The sequence below is a fragment of the Octopus bimaculoides genome, chromosome 4 (genome assembly GCF_046866305.1).
Source record: "Octopus bimaculoides isolate indiv1 chromosome 4, ASM4686630v1, whole genome shotgun sequence".
Lineage (NCBI taxonomy): Eukaryota > Metazoa > Mollusca > Cephalopoda > Octopoda > Octopodidae > Octopus > Octopus bimaculoides.
In genome coordinates, this window is record NC_142931.1 from 16,015,835 (window position 1) to 16,037,861 (window position 22,027).

The 22,027-nt window shown below is 36.3% G+C and overlaps 1 protein-coding gene across 2 annotated transcripts in view; it reads left to right on the forward strand.

Annotated features, from left to right (window-relative positions):
• LOC106877082 (uncharacterized) overlaps positions 1–22,027 on the forward strand; it is a 102,290-nt gene that overhangs the window by 53,515 nt on the left and 26,748 nt on the right. Inside the window, exon 1 of one of the 2 annotated variants that reach the window (XM_014925872.3) lies at positions 2,510–2,966. The exons of the other annotated variant lie outside the window; for it this stretch is intronic. Coding sequence (XP_014781358.1) covers positions 2,927–2,966 — 40 coding nt within the window. The 5' untranslated portion in view covers positions 2,510–2,926. Of the gene's footprint in view, positions 1–2,509; positions 2,967–22,027 lie in introns of those variants that run through there. 2 annotated transcript variants of the gene reach the window in all.

A 22,027-nucleotide genomic window follows, 5' to 3' on the forward strand; every position in this document is an offset into this window, starting at 1 on the left:
AGTCAAGAATAACAACGAGTGTAGAGAGTAAGAAAAATATCGAATGTATCCTCTCATTGGCATCTATTTGTAATGATATGATTCCCGTTGTATTTATCTAAGATGGCTATATAAGCCTATTTTTTAACCAAAAAGAACGCTGACAAAACATAAGAATTAGAGCACGACTGGGTCTAACATTTCTCGTTGTTGACCTGCTGACAGATGGAGACATTAACAAGGGCTGTAGACTTCATCCACACACATATATACCTGACGGGCTTCTTCACGGTTTCCGTTTACCAAATTCACTCACAAGGCATTGGTTGGCCCGGGGCTATAATAGAAGACAGTTGTCCAAGGTGCCGCACATTGGGACTGCACCTGAAACCACTTGGTTACAAAGCGAGCTTCTTAATCACACAGCCAGTGTTAAAAGTTTTAGTCTTCCTTGCATTGATGCCTCGGAATTCTTACAGGACGAGTTGCTTCCTATTAATCTCTGTGAGTCGACATTCTTTGAACGAGGCCAGCTCATGGCAGCTTGTGATGTAAAACCAGCTTCCTTATTGAATTTGGTCCGATCAAGAATTTCGTTATTCGTAACCTGGTCAGTTATTTTCACCGCTTCTTCGTGTCTATGTGCGTATGGACAGTTTGTTTGATGTGTCTCTTCTGCTGATATTGTTCTGTATGTAACGTCCATGCCAAATTCAGCCTAGGATGCAGCCATCATGTTCAGTTCGCTTATTAGTGTTTAAGCATGGGTCAGCCCTGATTGAATACATCTGTAATCAAAGGCGTTCTATCCATGACCATGTTATCTTATTTATTTTTCTAAGCGGAGTATATCTTGGAAAGTCCAGACGGTGAGGTGTACGTAATTTGAGGAAAAGTTGGCTGTTATTTCTAGCAAGTCGAGTGATCATGTAGACACTCTTCCTCTCGAACACTTAGACAAGGAACATGAAAACACTATACAAATAGCACTGGTAAAAATCCCAAAAGAACTCTAAAGACAAGTGGTTATTAAAAACAGCTTTTAGTTTTAACGTCAATAATTGGTAAAATATTGGTAAAATATTGGTAAAATATTGGTAAAATATTAAGACACAAGGATTACAACAGAAAGGTAAAAGCTTCCAAAACAAACTTTGTGTAAGATGGATGAAAGAACAATTGAATATAGTGAACCCACTAAAATCTGTAAGAGCTCTAATCCATTAAATTGAAATAAGAGCTGTTCTGTCTGTCAATGACTGAAAGCTTGAACTGAAGATATGAAAGAGAGATGAAATTCTTCCTAGCTTTGATTAATTTTACTGAGAAAGAACTGCTGGGTTCTCGATGTTATAGTTCACACCATCAAACGAGCAAACGAGCCAGAGACCCTTTACATAAGCGGTTCTCAACTATTTTTTACTCATGGATCCCTTTGATTCCCATTTTACTTGAGTGGACCCTCATGGCCATTCGATGTTCAAAAAATCCCCATTATGTTTTTAGAATTAAATATTACTAGGAATTGCATTAAAGAATTAAGATATTTGGTGTATTGAAAAAAGTATAAGCAATTTATTGCATATACATTCTAAGAAAAAAGTCTTATATGGACCCGCAAGGGTCATATTGACTCCGGTTGAGAACCACTACTTTACAAAGTCAATCGATCTGTTAATAACAGCAACCAAATCTTCCTTAAGTCACACAACGTCTTAAAAAACGCTGGATAATATAATTCATGATAAAGAAAAAAAACAGGGTGGTCACAGTTGGAGCACCTTTGATCTCAAGTTTCCCTTGAAATAAAGGACATTGTTGAACGATTTAGTCCATGATATACAATATATGATGGCCACCGACTAGAACGTCTTTGATCATAGTTCTGGTGTATCAAGTGTTGCCTGGGGTTAAACAACTGATGAATAATATGACGCATACAAAAGCTTTAAATTCATAAACAATCATCTCCATCGCTTCTTTGTGTATGTTTTGTATGTATATGTATTTCGTTGGTTGTGTGGTTATGCGTGTTTGATTGTGCGTGTATGTGTTTTGCTGTGTGTATATGTATGTTTTGTTCGAACTGTTCCGTTTGAAAAAAAAAATTATTGAATAATTCCTTCCCTGTCTTTCTCAGCGGATGTCCTTTTTTTATATATTTGTCTTATTCGTCAAACATGTCATATTTACTTAAACACATGTAATGTTGTGGAACGAACCACAGTTTTAACTTTTTCCCCCCATCTCCATCCTGCTTTAACTTTAACGTCTGCAACGCTTTGTATGGAGAAACAATTTCGAACAAGCAGACGACATAAGAAGACATTGGCGCTTGCTGACTCACTAGGTAGCGGAAGAAGGGGGAGGAGGGAGAAGGAAAGATGCAGTTCTTAACCTCCCCTCCCTCTTTCTCACTCACTCACTCTCCTCCTCTCACTCTCGTCACTCTGTCTAATCTCTCTAACTCTCGTCACTCACTCTCTCGGTCTCTTTCTCCTCCTCCCTTTCTCTATTCCTCCCTCTCTTTCTTCATTTACTTCTTCAATGACGACAAAATGACTAATGCCATCATATCCTGATAGCACATGCGTTTACACACACCATCGTTCATTCAAACAGGCTCTTGTCTGGTTTGTTGTACGCTCGCTCTCTTCTCTCTGTTTTTCACTGACAGATTAGACTGACAACTTTCAATCAGATGGATGCTTGTTAAGTCTTCTTAAGTTGGTAGCGAGGGAGAAAAAAAAGGGACGACCCAAACCACCGGGATCCCATTCATCGGAATATTAATAATATATTGTATTTTTATTGTTGATTTGCTGATGTAGGACCATCGCTAGCTTCTTCGGAGTATTTACCGTTTCAGTTTCAACAATATACATTGTAAAAAAGATTAAAAAAAACATATTTATATATATATAGTTTTAATTTTCTTCGCAACGAAATGTTCATAGATCAGCTTACAACATTTACTTTCATAAATGGTAAGTTCCGTCTGATTTCCAACTCTTAGAATTGTAATATCTTGTCTTTTTTTTGTTGTTCCTATTATATATCGTATGTGTGTGTGTTTAAATTGTACCCAGTTTTAATTAGGGAACATGTGATTTGTTTATGGTTCATTAAGGTTTTATTATGAAATGACTTGCTTCGAAGCATATCTTTCATGCGTGTTTCACATGATTGTTGAGGTCGTGTGTTCGTTTCTCTATAATTATGTATTTACATAGATTGTGTGTGTGTGCTCGCGTGGTATGTTCATGAATTTACAAACAAGCTTCATGATAAAGGAAACACCGAATAGGAACATTATTCTCAGTTCTACAATGAATTATCGGTTGAAAAATTACCTTATCTATCTATCTATCCATCTATCTATCTATCCATTCATCTATCTATCTATCTATCTATCCATTCATCTATCTATCTATCTATCCATTCATCTATCTATCTATCTATCCATCCATTCATCTATCTATCTATCTATCTATCCTTTCTTTCTTTCTATCCACACACACACACACACACACAGTGGATGTATCGAGCACTTTACCATAAATTCGTGGTTCTCCCGTTTTTTTTTTTAAGCCAGGGTCTTTCTCTCTCTCCATAGACATATACATAAATTGATAATAAATTTATTATTGAGGTCGAATAATCTCGATTTTGTGAATTATCTGAAGTAGAGCGTGTGTATATATGTATGTATGTATGTATTGACTGACATATAAAACGATTTAGATTCTATCAATCGCAGGAATATTTCTACGTCGATTCCTATTGTTTCCCGCCCCACAAGAATTAAATAACAAATTGTTATTTAAAGAAACGTTTGAAGGTGAAATTGCTTGGAGGAATTTGGCACAGATTTATTTCTGTTGAATATCAACGAATGCAATGTGAAGACTTCACTGGCTAATAGAGAATATGATTCCAAATTGTATTATTGTATTATTCTATAAATATCTACTATTACTATAAATATCTTCACAGTAATGCTATACTTGTTTCTTCAAGCTGTTCCCCCCTCCCCCTGCTATGTCTTGATTGAATGGCACATCCGTTTTGTTGATCTTAATCGAACTAAATTGATGGATTCAAATGTCACACCAAGCTCTTTTGTCTCGTGTTTTTATTTTGGCTCTGTTGCTCTCGAGATCCATATTAAATTTTGGGTTTACTGTCTTCCGAACTTTTTACTCTCCAGATGTTTTGATTTGCAGAATTTGTAATGTTTTATTATTTTTATCTTTTACATTTCTTTTTACTTGTTTCAGTCATTGGACTGCGACCATGCTGGGGCACCGCCACGAGCGGTTTTAATTGAACAAATCGGCCCCAGTGCCTATTTTAAATCTGCTACTTATTCTATCGGTCTGTTTTACTGGACCGCTAAGTTACTGGGATGTAAACAAACCAATGCCGGTTGTCAAGCAGTTGTGGGGGACCAAGCGTGCATACATATGTATATATGACATGCTTCCACACAGCTTTCTTCTAGCATAACTTAGGGCCGACCAATGCCTTGTGAGTGAATTTAGCAGAAAACACTTGCCCAGTGTGCCACGCATTGGAACTGAACCCAGAACCACGCAGTTTCATATTCATTTTTCTTTTAAACTGGATACTTCTTACTTTAGGGGATTAATGTACAACAAATCTGGTTTGGTTAATACAGAGCAGCGGTTCCCAACCTATTCACTACCAAGGACTCCTTTTATTTAAATGAGTTTCCCCACACCCCGCTTTTAATATGCTTATCCTTGTGTGTGTGTGTGTATGTATGTATATATATATATATATATATATATATATATATATATATATATAAAATTTTGAATTTAGTTTACAGACCCTCACTACTACCTTTGCGGACACCAGGTTGGGAATCACTGATGGATCTGCGAAGAGCAATGTTTATATATCTGGATTGACATTTTGCCTGACAAGTGAAGGTGTTTTAAAGATAATCTTCGTAGTATTTGAGATATTATTTGGCACAAAAACATAATAAATGGTTTTGGTGCAACCGATTGCATTCATGCATAACCATGTTGCGAATGCATTTGCACATTGATGACTGAAGACTAACTCGATTTAAATGTTTTAAAAAAAAAAAGCGAAAGCGAAAACAACCCACTTTATAAACTTTACCATGCTGCATGATATGTTTGGCTAAATTCTCGTGAATAACGAATATCTTACCATTCATGCTAAATGAAAATGAAACGTATATGCACATGCTCGAATATACACATGAGCACCAGTATGGTTATGTAGGTATGATGTTTGTTTCACAATTCTATGGATCTGGGTTCGATTCCAATGCACCTTTGGTCAGTGTTTTGTTACATTATCTTCGAGTTGATCAAATCTTTGTGAGTGAAATTTGGATGTCGAAAATTATGCAGAATCCCATTATATGTATCTCCATTAGTGTAGGATGGCAGAATGAGTGTTTTGAGCAAAAATAGTCAGTGATTCCATATATAAATATATATATATATATATATATACACGTAGTGGAAGCGTGTTAGGTATGATCGTAAGATTCTGGTTTCGATTCCTGGACCAGGTGGTATGTTGTGTTCTTGAACAAAACACTTATTTCATGTTGCTCCAGTCCACTCAGCTAGCAAAAACGAGTGTTCCTGCGAGAGAGGAATATATATATATACGCCAAAGAAACCAGGTAACCGGACATACAAGTCTATATGACTTTGGAAGAAGCATTTTTCTTTTTTAAATATGTAAATACAAAGCATGGTATAATGATTTTTTTTTATTTCTGTAGTTAATTTGATACGTTATAGATTGGAAATGATTGATGAGGTGATTTCATGTGAAAATGTATATGACTATTCCTGGGTTGTTGACTCAGAAACATTGTAGTGGATGGTCCAACATTGAATTGGTTGGAATTTTTTGAGAATTGTCTTTCAGTTTAACTTATTTATTAATATTTGCAAGATTATTTTTGCAATAGTGATGGGTTTTTTGAGAGAAAAAAATATCCCTTGATAAGTCAGCTAGATATATGTAAGGCCGCTCTAAGATTTTCATAATTCTTTGTAGTGTGTAAAAACACGAGAACAAGTTTTTAGGTTCTTATCCACTAAAGTGACTATTGGCATAGTTAGAATTGGACTATCAGTTTACTTTATTAAAAAATGTTGGCGGCAATGCAAACAGACTATAGCAGTAGCTAGTGAAACTAGTTTGTTTGGTAAAGGAACTACTGCTCCATATACGAGTTTGGTTGGACAGTAGAATAAGTAAACTTTTTGGGGGTAAGCATTTGTAGCAGTTGGCAGTCCTAGCTGTACATGAGAGAAGCTTTGATTTTTAAATTTGCTGCAAAGTGTTGACTGTTATGGTATATAGGCAGCCTAGGAAATTTAGAAGAGAGACACTCTTTTGAATGGATCCAAACTGTTGTATTTAATCAGTTGTTAGGGTTGTGTGCATGCCAGCCTTTGCAATTCATTTGTGAAGAAAAACATCATTGACTTGTCTTCTGGATTTACAATATAAATCACATTAACCCTTTAGCATTCGGATTACTCTATCCAATGTAATGCTTATTCAATCACATTATTTTGAATTAATCATGCATTATCTTATAACTTTAAGGTTTCATATTTAGAATGACATTGTAGGGTAGGTGTGAGAGGCCAGATCCAGTTTGAATATAAAACAGAATATTTGGGCTGCATATGGTTGGTTTGAATGCTAAAGGGTTAATATACTGAAGTTGAAACCATCTCCCATATGTTGTTAATGCTCTTTAGAAAAGTATAAACAGTGATGCAGAGTAAATCATTGTTTTACTTCAAATATAGCAATCCATAGATGTCAATATGTAGGTTTGAGCAAATAAACCAACTAGATTCAAATGTACATAACTATATCGGATATCATGTGTGAAAGCTACCTGCACTTTTAATCAACAATACCAGGAAGAGTTCTGGGTCTCTCTTTATGCATCTTTCTTTATGTCTGGTTACTTAAGGAGGTTGACAACAGGTTTTAAAGTTTGAGAAAAACAGGCTGTTTGTAGGGCATTGAATATTGGTTTATGATTAAGAGTGATTGCCTTTGTATACATCACTTCAAATTGTGCCTTTAGGATTGATCTACCATAGAGCATATTACCAAGAATTTCCTGTATTCATTTCTTCAGCATTTTCTATGTATCTGTGTGTGGAGATTTATGCTATTAATGATTCTTTTGAACCTTTGTAAGTTAAGATTTGCAGGAAAGATATGACCAAGTAGGAAATTCCAGTGGACGGAAGGACTAACTGTAGGGATTTATGTGAGGGCTAGCATTGGGTGGACACCATAGGGGCAATGAGAAGAAGAGAGACAAGCAGTACAGGAATATCTGAGTGTAAGTGACATAAGCCCAATGAAATCCATGGAGCAGAGGCCATTATAGTAGCAGCAGAGAAAGGGGACAAAATGCCTGTGGAGCAGGTGTTTGAGTGTTTGTGTGTGACTGTACAAATCAGTTGGGTGGCCCTTTTCCGGATGCAGTTGAGGGTGTCTATGTGTACAGCAGCAACATCATTTTCATTGTGGGCCTCACTTGTGCTTTGTAAAACATCTATAATTGTTGGGTGATGAAGAGAAGAGCCAGTTGTTGGGACGTGACCTTTGGTATTTTAATCATCAGAGGTAGATACTTGGTGATGATTGGACCCCAAAATGGAAGCAATTTTGAGGGCTCTAGTTAAATACATGGTGGAGAGCTAGAGTGCTGCTTTCTTGCTATTGAAATGGACAAGACTGGTATATTTCCATCAGAGAATACTTTCAAGGTTTCTGTTCATGGTGTCAGTGTGTATTTAGCATGTGATGCCTTGGTTGTGAATGGAGAATGTTAGGGAAGAAGGAGGTTATGTTTTTGCCAGCATTGGTTTGGGAAATTGGGCAATTTTCAGCGTGCATGTATATGGGTGGAAATGAGCTGCCTGGCAGAGGTCTGCGCTCTCCGAGTGCTTTTCGAGTTATATATATTTTTAAAAAAACGTCATTACCAAAAGATGAGTGAATATTCATTGTTCTAAAAATGACACAATGTAACCATATTTCTTTTCAATTACCAGTAGTGGTCCAAATGGAGGGCCATAAGACAAGACACTAGACTAGCTTTTCTGTAATCCCTTAGCCATGGCAATCAATGTGGCCCTAGGGTTGGGGATGGGCTGCAGTTTAATGATGCAGTAGGAAAGTGAGCTGTGGTGAGAAGGTAAGAGGGAGGGGAGAGAGACAGGAAGTCAAGATTCACATTGATAAATTCAACTAACAAGTTCAACAAATTCAGTTTATTGTATAAATGCTTAAAAAATGTTTTGAATCAACCTATATTCACATGCACATACATTTGAGAGTCACGTATGCCTGAGTCAGTAAGGATATCAAACAATTATCCAGTCAATTAGCATTCTGTCATCATTAATATGGTACCATTTCCGTGTGGTGTTCCAACTTATCTATACTATAAAAGGCATCTTGTTATAAATAGAAACCACTGCTTGTGTACTTTTCTACTGTAAACTTCAGCAGCACTGTCAAACTGGTGAGTGTTCTCTTTGGCTTGCAATGCTGAGTTCAACCCCTATCCTAGATAGGACCAGAAGAACACTTTAGAGTTCATTTATCTTAGCTATAGGCCAAAATATATAATGGAATCATACTAGACACCACAAGTTGATAAAGTTTTATATGTTGGCTGTGTGATTAAGAAGCTCACTATGCAATCACATGGTTTTGGGTTCAGTTCCACTATGCAGCACCTTGGACAAGTGGATTTTATTATAACCCTTGGTTGACCAATGCCTTGTGAGTGAATTTGGTAGATGGAAATTGTGAGGAAGCCTCTGTGTGTGTGTGTGTGTGTGTGTGTGTATGTATATACACACTGTGCTGGTACAGTCATGTAATGCATATGAATGAAGACAGTTGTATCAAGGAACCTGGGCAGCTCTTGTCAAACTGTCCAACCCATGCCAGCATGGAAAATGGATGTTAAACGATGATGATGATGATAAACACATATATATTTGTGTGTGTGTGTGTGTGTGTTCGCGTTTGTTCCCCACTATTCCTTGACAATTGGTGTTGTTTTATTCTTTTACCTGTTTCAGTCATTTGACTGCGGCCATGCTGGAGCACTGCCTTTAGTCAAGCAAATCGAACCCAGGACCTATTCTATCGGACTCCTTTGCTGAACCGCCAAGTTACGAGGACACAAACACACTAGCACCGGTTTTGTTTATATACTTGTAACAAGTTAGTGAAGGCACATGGCTTAGTAGTTAGGATATTCAGCTCATGATCAGAAAGTTGTGAGTTCGATACCTGTTAGCATGTTGTGTCCTTGAGCAAGATACTTTATTTCACGTTGCTCTAGTCCACTCATTAGGCAAAAATGAGTTGTAACTGCAATTGAATGAGTTAGCCTTGTCGCATTCTGTGTCATGCTGAATCTTCATGCAAACTATGTTACGAGTACGTGTATGTCTGTGGAGTGCTCAGCCACTTACACATTAATTTCATGAGCAGAGTGTTTAGTTGATCAGACCAGCTGGAACTTTCATTGTCATAACTGATGGAGTACTAGTTAACAACTTAGCAGTTCAACAAAAGGGACTGATAGAGTAAATACCATTCTTAAGAATGAGTACTGGAGTCCTTTTGTTTGATTAAAACCTTCAGGGCGGTGCCCCAGCATGGCTGCAGTCCAGTGAATGGAACAAATAAAAGATAGATGTGTATGTGTGTGTATTTGTAAAAATGGGAAGTTGCTTTTTAAGATGTGTTGTCAAAATATGATTATAAGTTATTTTTGATATTTCCTTGATATGTTTTTTCGTAGAATAGTGATAGATTTTTCATAGAATAGTGCAATAAAGATAAATCTGTTTTAAACATAAAAAGTGAGAATATTATCATCATTGTCATCGTTTAACATCTACTTTCTGTGCTGGCAGTGGTTGGATGGTTTGACCGAGGACTAGCAATCCAGGAGGCTGCACTAGGCTCCAATCTGATCTGGCAAGATTTCTACAGCTGGATGCCCTTCCTAATGCCAACCACTTCGAAAGCTTGGTGGGTGCTTTTTATGTGCCACTGGCATGGGGGCCAATCAGGTGGCACTGACATTGACCACGCTCGAATGCTGCTTGTTACGCGCCACCAGCACGGAAGCCAGTTAGGAGGCATTGGCATCAACCACACTCAAATGGTGCCTTTTACATGCCACTGGCATGTGAGCCAGTCAGGCAGCACTGGCATCGACCACGCTCGAATGGTACATTTTACATGCAACCAGCACTGGCATCAGCCACACTTGAATTTTTTTTTTTTTTTGTGCCTTAGCACCTCAAGCAGCTCTAAGAATGCAGACATTATCTGTTGCACAGATATAAGGTATGTATTTTGCCTATATGCCAACTTGCTGTAGGATATAATTCTAGGAAAGCTCAGCACAGGGCACTGAGTGTCGAAGAACACTGAATGTCTCAGACAGGCAAGTCAACCTGCCCAAGGTGATCGAGGGCTGTCTTGCCTGTCTCAGGCATTCTGTTTTCTTTAACACTTGATGTTGTGTGGGATGCTTTCTCAGGATGCTGTCCTGCAGCAAGTTTATATATAGGCAAAACATACATTATGTATGTGCGTGAGTGTGTGTGTGTATATATATATATATATATATATATATATATATATATATATTTGCATATGTATGTTACCTTCATGAGTGGTTAAAATTCAGTTTTTGGTGAAGATAATTACTTTTTCTCTTTTATTGTTTAATGTGAGGAAGAGGTTAGCACCTAATACTTTTCATTTTCTCAGATTTTTCCTAGACTAGTGATGTTGGTATACAGTTTCAACTTCTATAAATTAATACCTGTTGTGAAAATATGAACAGGAAGGGTAAAATAGTTCCAGAGGGTTGCATTTCTTGGGGTATAATGATTGTAAAATGTATTTCAGTAGAGTTTAGGGAAGAAGATGCAATAGGGATAAACAAAAAAAGGGAGACAGATGTATTGGCTGGGTTAGAGCAGACATGAAATGTAATATTGCCAGCATAGAATCAAAGTTATATCATGTATTTGAACCTACAGATTTCACTACTTTTTTTTTTTTAACATAATAGTATTCCAGTTATCATCATACTTTCTTTTTTTCTTTTACATGCATGTAGCACTAACCAGCATGTTCCATTTGGGTAAGGCTTTATTTGGAGGAAATTTGGTTACTATTTCTAGCAGTTTCAGTGATTACAGAGGTTCCTAGCTAGTGTTCATTGCTTACAAAAGTTGGTCATTTGATAAAATCAGTAGATTGGGATGATTGTCCTGAGTTCAAATGTAATAAAGTGGACTTTGCCTTTAAATATTAAGTATATTAATGTACTGGAATTAAAGCAATCATTTGTACTTCTCATACAGAAGCTAGTACGCTCTGCTGAATGAGTAATGTTAGAGTGCACACACGACTGAGTGTAAGTGATTTAAGAGGAAAACTGAGTATGAGAGGCATCAGATGTTGTGTGCAAGAGAGAAGACTGTGCTGGTTTGGTCATGTGATGTGCATAGATAAGGACAACTGCTTAAAGTAGTGCTGATCTCTAATTGTGGAGGGAACCTGTGGAAGGAGTAGACCCAGGAAGACGTGGGACAAAGTGGTGATAAAGGATCTTGAGATACTGGGCCTCACCGAGGAAATGACAACAGACTGGGAGTTGTGGTGATTTGCTGTAGTTGAGAAGATACATCAAGCTAAGTAAAATAGCTGTCCTCCATATATACAAGCTTGTCCTTTACAAGTGCTGGTGCCATGTCAAATGCACTCATGCTGGTGCTGGTGGCACTTAAAAGTACCCAACACACTCTGTAAAGTGGTTGGCATTAGGAAGGGCACCCAGCCATAAAAAAAAAAACATGCTAAAACAGACAACTGGAGTCTGGACAGCTCTTTGATGGCCAGCTCCTGTCAAACCATCCAACCCATGCCAGCATGGAAAATGGATGTTAAATGATGATGATGATAGAAGCTGGTCTTGAGTCTAGCAATTAATGTTGATTTTATTTTTAAGAGCTAACCCATCAATTTCTTTTTCTCTGTTCAACAACCTATCTTGATCTTTGCAAACATGACCATAAGCTTCATTCCCCACCACAGGCAACCCTTTGGCCTTACCAACTGTCAACCTATCACAATCACTTCCACCATCTTAAAGGTAATGGAGACAGTCATTAACAACATCTTCAACACATTGAAACACTCTTCCTCTTTAGTAATCACCAGTATGGTTTCCATAAAACTAGATCTAATGGAGTCCTGTTCTCCAGTGTTACTTAACCTTGAGAAATTTAGTGAAGACATTTTTGTACTTAACATAAGAAAATCAGTTGACCATGTCTAGCATGCAGAGTCTCTGGCTAAGATGCAGGCTCCACCCATCTTTTATCTCTTGGATTGAGGTGTGTGCTGATGGAGCTCTCTCTCTCTGATTCTTGTGTGCCCCAAGATTTAGTTCCTCCCCACTCTTCTGACTGTGCTTCAACAACCTACTTGCCATGACCCCAACAACACCTATTCCTATACCTATAATACCTCACTTCATTCTTCCTTAGCAGACATGAAAAAAAACAAAAAGAACATTGTCCATTAGGGTCTTGTCAATCTTGTCTCCTTTAACAGCACAAAGACACAATCACTACTCATATCAAGAAAACAATGTTGTACCCAGGGCTGGATTAAAACCCATAGAAGTCCTAGGCACTTAAAAGATTTTGGTGCCCCCATATATATGTAATTCAAAATAAAACAATAATAAGCGATAAAATTAATTTTATTCTTCAAAATGAAACAGTACTAACAGTAAGATGGAAAATAATGTTTATTTTCCTCCTACTTTTTTTTTAACTGCAAAGTCTTCAATCAGATCCTCACTATGGCACCATGAATCACCATCATCATCATCATTTAACGTCCGCTTTCCATGCTAGCATGGGTTGGACGATTTGACTGGGGACTGGCGAACCAGATGGCTACACCAGACACCAATCTGATCTGGCAGAGTTTCTACGCCAACCACTCCGAGAGTGTAGTGGGTGCTTTTTATGTGCCACCGGCACGAGGGCCAGTCCAGCAGTACTGGCAACGGCCCCGCTCAAATGGTGTTTTTTACGTGCCACCTGCACAAGAGTCAGCCCAATGTTTTGTTCACATGCCACCAGCACCAGTGCCAGTAAGGCAAAGCTGGAAACGATCGCGCTCAAATGGTGCTTTTTACATGCCACTGGCACGGAAGCGAGACTGCTGCTCTGGCAGAGATCTCGCTCAGATGGTGCTGTTAGCGCTTCACTGGCACGGGTGCCAGTCATTGAATTTGGTTCAGTTTCCATCTACATTGGAATTATATTTCTAATCATATAAACCACTTCAAATATTATTTCAGCAAGTTTAAAGTGATTTCTTTTGTACCGTAAACCATTTACCATTTCTGTGGTCCCCCCCCCCTTTTTTGATGCCCTAAGCATGTGCTTATTTTGCTTAATGGTTATCCCAGTACTTGTTGTACCCATCTTTGAACCACACACAGCCAGAAAATACAAAGCTCAGATAGTGAGATCCACAATAGAATACTGCTCCCACATTTTGGGTCTGCACAAATTTTAGACCACATTCCCCAAAATGGCCATCTAACTGATTGACATTAAGTTGCTTACTACAACCTCAGATCCACAAGCTACCGTCTCCCTCCTCACTTTTTTTTTTTTTTTTTTTGTTAAACCACAGTTGGTCTGTTATAATGTCTTTTAATCCTCAGAGTAGCTGGTCTTGTGTTACTTCCACTTGTTTCTCCTTTTCCTTTCATCATTCACCCTACCTTAGGGCTTGCACCAACCACTTCACTCAGTCTTTGCTCCTCAGAGCATTTTGAAATTCCCTCCCTCCAAATGCTTTTCCGACAGTTGTAAAACTTGTATCTGTTGTAGAGGAACACTAACCATGTCAGTTTCACTGGTCTCGGAGGGCCTTACAAAAGCCATAGGTACTGCTCCTCCCTCTTGACCAAACCTTAATGAATGAAGCAAAATAAATAATAAATACAATTATATTATTAATACTCTTAAGAAACATACACATCGTTACATCTTCCTTCCATTTTCATGTAAATGCATAGCTTTGTGTTCTGCTAAAAGAATCAATACAGATTGCTTTCATAGTACACAAATGGAACACAATAACAGATAATGTGTATTGATTGAATCAGAAAGAAAACTCCTACCCTGATAGGAGAGTGTCTAAAATATTTGTTGCTAGGCAACAACTGCTAAGCAACAAACACAAACGGAAGCTGCTAAAGCCCTAAATTTGTAGTGTCTTTTATGATTTTCAACGTATTTTATATATTCATATTGTTTGTTATCCTTAATTACATCTGAATTAATAAGTATAAATGACTTTTGTTAAAACTTTGATCTTCATTGCCAAAGACCATCATTGAAATTTAAACAACTTCTTATTTCAAAGTAATATTTCAGAAAAATATTAAACCCAGTCATTGAGAATATAACTACTACTTGATAATTAAAATAATACATCTCGTTTTAACAAGCTATTTATATCTGTAAACCTCAAAGGTTTTTATTTCTCATACTCAAGATTTAGATTATATCCATTAATTTCATTAACTTTGTAATTTCTTCAACTTTTTCTTGTACTTGAATAACTTTACTGTTTACATACAGTGTTAAATAACTTCTGAAATATCCAACAGTTTAAATATAAATCAAACATGTTGTCATTAATGTTTAGCCACAGGACAGCCCTTTATTTAACAGCTCCGTGATCAAAGGTGTTCCAACCATGACTATCTCGTCTTTCTCTATATCTAGTACTATATTGTTTAATGTGTCCTTCCATTTTTTTTAAAGATGCTTGGGTATGATTTAAGGAAAATTTGGTTACTATTTCTAATCAGTCAAATGATCAAAATACTCTGTTATTGACTTAGCAACTTTGTCTTTGAAACAGACATGAAAATGTAGCATAATCAAACAGCTTTGTAGGAAGTTTTTTTGTATCCCAGCTGGCTTTGTTCGACTAACAATAGCACAAGAGAAAAAGAAATATACCAATGATTATGAAGTTGGCCTTGTGCATTTTAAACATTTAAAAAATATATTTTGATGGTTCCTTCACATAAAAAAGAGCTTGCCCTTTGATCTCTTTCAGGGCTTTTGAGACTGATTGAAGAAAGAGAGTAAGTTATCCTCCAAGTAGAGACCAGACCTGAAGGCTTTACAAAAGAATGGACTCTACTAATAGCACACTAATGGATCAAGTAATGATGTTAAGCCAGAATACATATTAAGTTTACTGCTCAAGAACAGGAATAGTCTCATCAAAGGACTTCTACATTGTTTCTGTTCCCAAATTTCAGTCACAAGGTATTGGTTGGTCCATGGCTATTGTAGAAGACTTTTGCCCAAGGTGCCATGTAGTGGATTGGAACCAGAAGCCAAATAATTGCAAAACAAATGTCTTACTGTACAAAGGTAGTAGGTTGGAGAAGTCGATGTAGGTAGTCATTGTAAAATCTAGGTAAAAGTGCAATGGGCTCTACTACAGTAAAGTGATGGAAATCAGACTAAAAGTTAAATAACTAACTGTTCTGGCCCTCATGCCGGTGGCACGTAAAAGCACCCACTACACTTTCGGAGTGGTTGGTGTTAAGAAGGGCATCCAGCTGTAGAAACTCTGCCAGATCAGATTGGAGCCTGGTGCAGCCATCCGATTCGCCAGTCCTCAGTCAAATCGTCCAACCCATGCTAGCATGGAAAGCAGACGTTAAACGATGATGATGATGATGATGTTCAAATACAACAAAGAAGCTAATAAGGATTATTTGAGATATAGCTATTACCGATTATTGTGGCACAGATAATAATGAAATTTCTGTAAATCTTTAATCTGCATATGAGCAAAATATTTTGCACTCTCATTTGGTGCAATAATTCACTAGTCATGAGGTGACCTACAATGTCACAGTTTGTTGTGTATTTGTGAAATTAAATACTAAAATCTTTCAACAGATGTATTTCCAACATATCTTTATTTTACTTATTATTTGATAGTTGGAAAATTAAAAATAGAGGTTCTCTTATATGACAAAATGTAACAAATCTAATAATCAGAGACTCATAAACTGTATAGAAATTATATATTATTAAACACGTTTCCTATAAACGTGGCAATAGCTTTTCTGCTATAGTAAAAAATGATTATATGTTAAAATGATACCAAACTTATGATTTTGGTAGAATTTTGTTCTCTGAATTGCACTGGTTTAACAAAACTCATTCGTTCGATCCGAAGCTATGGTAAAAACACTTCCCTAAAATTCTACGGTGGGACTGAAATCGGATCCTCGTAATTGTGAAGAGAACTTTGCTATGCCAATGTCAAAAAAATCCAACACAGCTAATGCATTATGCACCTCAAAGAAGTACATGAATCTACTCAAACCAACGAGTTAACTTCAACGTGGTCACTCAAACTGTTAGAAATAGTAGAGGATTCTTTCAAATTATAATGCAGTTTTAAAAGCAGAAGGACACATTGGTCCTATAAACAATAAGATGGTGTCCACGGCTGGAACACTTTTGATCACAGGTTTGCTGGATTAGGATTGACCTAGGGTTAAACAATGACAACGTATGCTTTCTTCCTCTGTCTATCTCTGAAGTTGAGCATAAGTATTCAAAAAGATATTCCAATGGTATGCAGATGCGCAAATGCTTATTCATCGTTGTAATAGTGCAAAGGTTACAAACTTCGACATTTTTATTTAGATGATTATTTTACCAGAGTTCAGTGACTGGCATCATTTTGGATAAAGGGCTATTGTCTTTCAGTTATTTAACTCTTCAGAAAACCTGAAAGTCGGGCAATGCTTAATGTTTTTGAAGGCTTATCTTTAGCTCTACACTTCAGAGACATATAATCAAGAGAGAAATGTTGGAACTCTTCGGTTTCGCTGTAGTTACATGTAAATAAAAGAATATAGTTCTTATACTGGAGTGTTTCTCTGTCTGTCTGTCTCTCTCACTCTTGGAAATATATGAAATAAATGAAGGGAAATAACTCTAATTGCTTTATTTGCATTCACAATAAAAACACATGGAACGTGTTTCAGGAAATTAGGTCATGTTTTTAAATATCACGTGACAATGCAGGTTTCTATGGATATTATAAATAGTGCTCTTTTCGTTTTGATATGTAAATTCTTACTTTGTTACGTTTTGTATACGCTCACTCTTGTACAGGCTCTTCGGGGGATGGGAATTGCGTGTGTGCGCGCGGTTGATTTTGTATTAAAAGGCGTGGGTTATTGTTAGTAAATAAACGAACGGTAAATGAGATTGTAATGATTTCGAGAAAGGTGCAAGCGAAATATTTAATCTAAAAGGTACAACGCGCACATGAAGTAGTTTTACATGGTTTTGATAAATAGAACGAATGGAGACGAAGAGCTAGGATCTGATAAGAATGATCCCTAATTGATGGACTATTTATACTAACTTAATATAAGAGAAACTGATTGGAGAATTGATTTATGATAATTTCTATAAACGCATTTCATATTATTTTGAATATTGTAACTGTTTAAAAAAAAATTAATTTACAGTTATATTTTGAATTTAAGCAACTATTTGTAATATTTATTAAGTTTATATGTATCTCAGCTTGTAAAACTGTTAGTATTATATACTCCACAAAATTTGAAGTAATATATGTTACAAAATTTTTTTATCATTATGCTATTTCGTATCAGTACCTGTATAATCCTTCTTTACACTGTTCTGTAAAAGACTCGACCTGGACAACAAAATTAACTTAAATGGGTGGCCACTACTTCAAGCAATGCACCCCCACACTTTTGTTTTCATTCTAAAGAAACGAATTCTATTCGTAATAAAAAAGAGGAACGGGCTTTAATGAAGAGTGATTTGTGATTAAAGCCTGTTCATTTCGTCTTCTTCTTTTATAAATTTAAAAAAATAAATTCTGTGTACACTAACAGATTTCCACATATATATCCAGTAAAAGAAGTCCTGCTGTATGATGGCATATGGTAGCCGATAACCATATAGGAGCTTTGAAATGCACGTTATAAGGCTATTATCTAGATGATATATAAATCGAGAGAGAGATTGGCTTTTACCATATGTATATCAACCTTTATATATTGACCCTGTAATATTTATCACATTCTTTATATAATTTTACTTAACACATAATGTATTTTTTAATCTTTAATAATAATTTTCAATTTAAACATTTTGTCAACTGTTACAATTAACTAATTTTTCAAAGTTTTGTTTCCAGTAGGAATGCTTAAATATTTTGCCCCCTCCTCCCTCCCTCCCTCTCTCTCTCTCTCTCTCTCTGTCTAAATATTCACACACACACGAATGTCCATGTGGTTTTAAGAAGTTTATTTTGCAACGGTAAGGCTCTGTCCTTAATCTCACTGCATGGTACCTTTGGTATGTGTCTTCTATCATAGCCTTGAGTTGACTGATATGAGTGGAATTTGATTTGATAGAAACTAGGCAGAAGACAGGCATATAGATATGTATTTGTCTGTGTCCATGTTTATGTTCGTACTACTCTAAGAAAATATTGTCTATGCTTTATCATTTTAAATACTGTATTACTAAGTGGTTTGGCAAATAGAATAACTACCGTACTGAAATAAGTACTAAAGTTTGATATATTAGACTAAGCCTTTGAAAGCTCAAATGTGGTTGGCTAAAACCCGTAAAAGAGTAAAATGATACTCACATACACTAATTGTACTCTTCTCCATCTATATCGCATACTCTTTTAGGGTAAAATTTGAATACATTATACTATAAAATGTTATTTAGCTGAGAGAAATTCATTTTTGGTGTTGAAGTTCTTTAACTGCTTTATTATTTAAATGATAAACTCGACTTAATTACTTGATAAATTGCTCATAAGAGAAATATTGGTTTCAAATTTTGACACAAGGCCAGCAAGTTTGGGAGAGGGAGTAAGTCGATTACACTGACACCCCTCCCCCTCCAGTAATCAACTGGTACTTATTTTATTGACCCCGAAAGGATGAAAGACAAAGTTGAAGTTGGCAGAATTTGAACTCAGAATGTAAAGATAAATGAAATGTTGCTAAGTATTTCTCCTGGCATGCTAATGGCTCTGCCAGCTTACTGCCATCATAACAGAAATATTGACATTATATAGTCTGTAATAAATTCTATTTAAAAATTGTTATTTATCATGCAACAGATAATATTTCTGAATTATTTCATTTTCAAACGAAACCTTTTTCTCAACATTGACAATTGTGTCTTTAGATTTCAATTATTGATGTCTGAAGATCCCTGAAGGAAAATGAAGTAAATGCTATATATATTTTTCATAGTATAAGACATTTTGGTTTAATTACTGCTGTACTTAACATGTTAATTTCTGTTTTTCTCTTTAATTTAAAATCAGTATTTAATATTAGTTTAAATATCTAAATATCTGAGAGGAGTTGTTATGAGGATTATAATTACTTGGATTAGAATTCAGTGTCTTTTCCTGGATGTGTGCTATGGATATGTTAAAAAATAAGACACTTATACACGTAAATATTGACTTTAAAGTTAATAGGCAAATTCTATATAAAATATACATTATTTCAACGTATTATATAGGTGCAGGAGTGGCTGTGTGGTAAGTAGCTTGCTTACCAACCACATGGTTTCGGGTTCATTCCCACTGCGTGGCCCCTTGGGCAAGTGTCTTCTACTATAGCCTCGGGCCAACCAAAGCCTTGTGAGTGGATTTGGTAGACGGAAACTGAAAGAAGCCTGTCATATATATATATATATATATATATATATATATATATATCTGAACGAGGTGAAAAAGTGAAACATTGCTTGTTTTCACTTTTTCGATATCAGTGAATAACTTCACTGGAAAAAGACTTTATATATATATATATATATATATATTTGTGTGTCTGTGTTTGTCCCCCCAACATCACTTGACAACCAATGGTGGTGTGTTTACATTCCCGTAACTTAGCGGTTCGGCAAAAGAGACCGATAGAATAAGTACTAGGCTTACAAAGAACAAGTCCTGGGGTTGATTTGCTTGACTAAAGGTGGTGCTCCAGCATGGCCGCAGTCAAATGACTGAAACAAGTAAAAGAGTAAAGAGTATTAAATTTTTCATTTTAATTTCTTTTAAATAAATTCTAATCATGAAAAGATAAACTTCAATATTAGGAAACAAAAAAAAAACCCTTGCCATAGGCTCCATTGCTCCAGTTTCCTAGATTGTGTGGCGTGTATATTACCTCACTGGATGGGATGCTGGTCTGTCACAGGACTTACTCGTTTTTGCCAGCAGAGTAGACTGGAGCAACATGAAATGAAGTGTTTTGCTTGAGAATTCAATGCATTGCCTGGTCCAGGAATTGAAACCACAATCTTACCATTATGAGTGCACTGCCCTAGCCACTAAGATATGTGCCTCTGACTTTAATATTAGGAAGCAGGTTTGATTCTGAAATTTTTTTTCCATGTTGGCAAAAGGAACATTAAATGATGATGATTTCATTGAAAGTTGATATCTCATAGTTGCCATTTATATCATCAGTAAAGTAATTTTTAAAAACCAATATAAAAATACATTTAAAAAATGCAGATAATAAAATGCAACATTGCACATAATATTGCTGTATCATTCTGAGAGTCACTCGTTTTCTGCTGACATATTTGTATAGTATTGTGTGTGTGTGTGTGTTGAAGAAGTGAGGAATATTTGAGAGGCACTTTTTTTGTGTGTGTAGCTGTCTCCACTCTCTATAAGTGGCTGATTATACTATTATCATGTGCAGTATGTGCCAGGGTTACTTACTGAGTTTATTTACTGATTGTCAAGGCAGGTATATCTTTTTGGGAGCAGCATATGACTGATAAATTGTCAGTCAGGACAAAGGACAGTTAAAATGATATGAAAATACTGGCACAGCAGTTTTGATGGTCCTAATACACGTTTCCTCATGACCAACTCACTGAGTGATTGAAATTTCTTTCTGACGTAGTATTAACTTTAGAACCAATGAGGATCCTTTATTTATCTCCTTTCCAGTACTTGATTCTGATTATCTGCAACTCAGTCATGCCCCTGTCCTTATTTTTATTTTCCAGCCTAGTATTTCTCAACTTATACATACCTATATATATTTTAGGTGCAGGCATGGTTTTATGGTTAAGAAGCTTGCCTTGCAATCAAATGATTTTTGGTTCAGTCCCACTCTGCAGTACTTTGGATTAGTGTCTTCTGCTATAACTCTGGGTCAACCAATGCCTTATGAGTGAATCTGTCTGGATGCCTGTCATATATATGTTTTCCTGGTAGGGTATTTCCAATGCAGCACTCAGCCCAAGCCCTAGACTCACTGATGGAATCCAAACTTTATCTGAAATTCTTCAGGTGTAGAAAATCCTGTTTTCACAACAGTAAAACTATCATGTGGGTTTATCATCATCATAATCGTTTAATGTCCGCTTTCCATGCTAGCATGGGTTGGACGATTTGACTGAGGACTGGTGAAACCGGATGGCAACACCAGGCTCCGATCTGGTTTAGTGAAGAGTAAAATATAATCTGAATAAGACGACAAAGGAAAACTGTAATGATCCATTACAATTGTTTCTGTACCATTTCTGCTTTCATTTCCATTTCATGCAAAAGTTCAGAGTGAAAATTTATGTAGTATTTGCAGTTTTAGACATTAAAGTAGCACTTCCTCAGACTTTGCAAAGACTGGCAGATCTGTGGAAGTGCCACTCTAATGTCTATAACTGTAAATATTATGGAAATTTTCACTTTGAACTTTTGTGTGAACTGGTGATGAAAGCAGAGTAGAGCAGAAACAATTGTAACTGATCCTTAACCCTTTAGC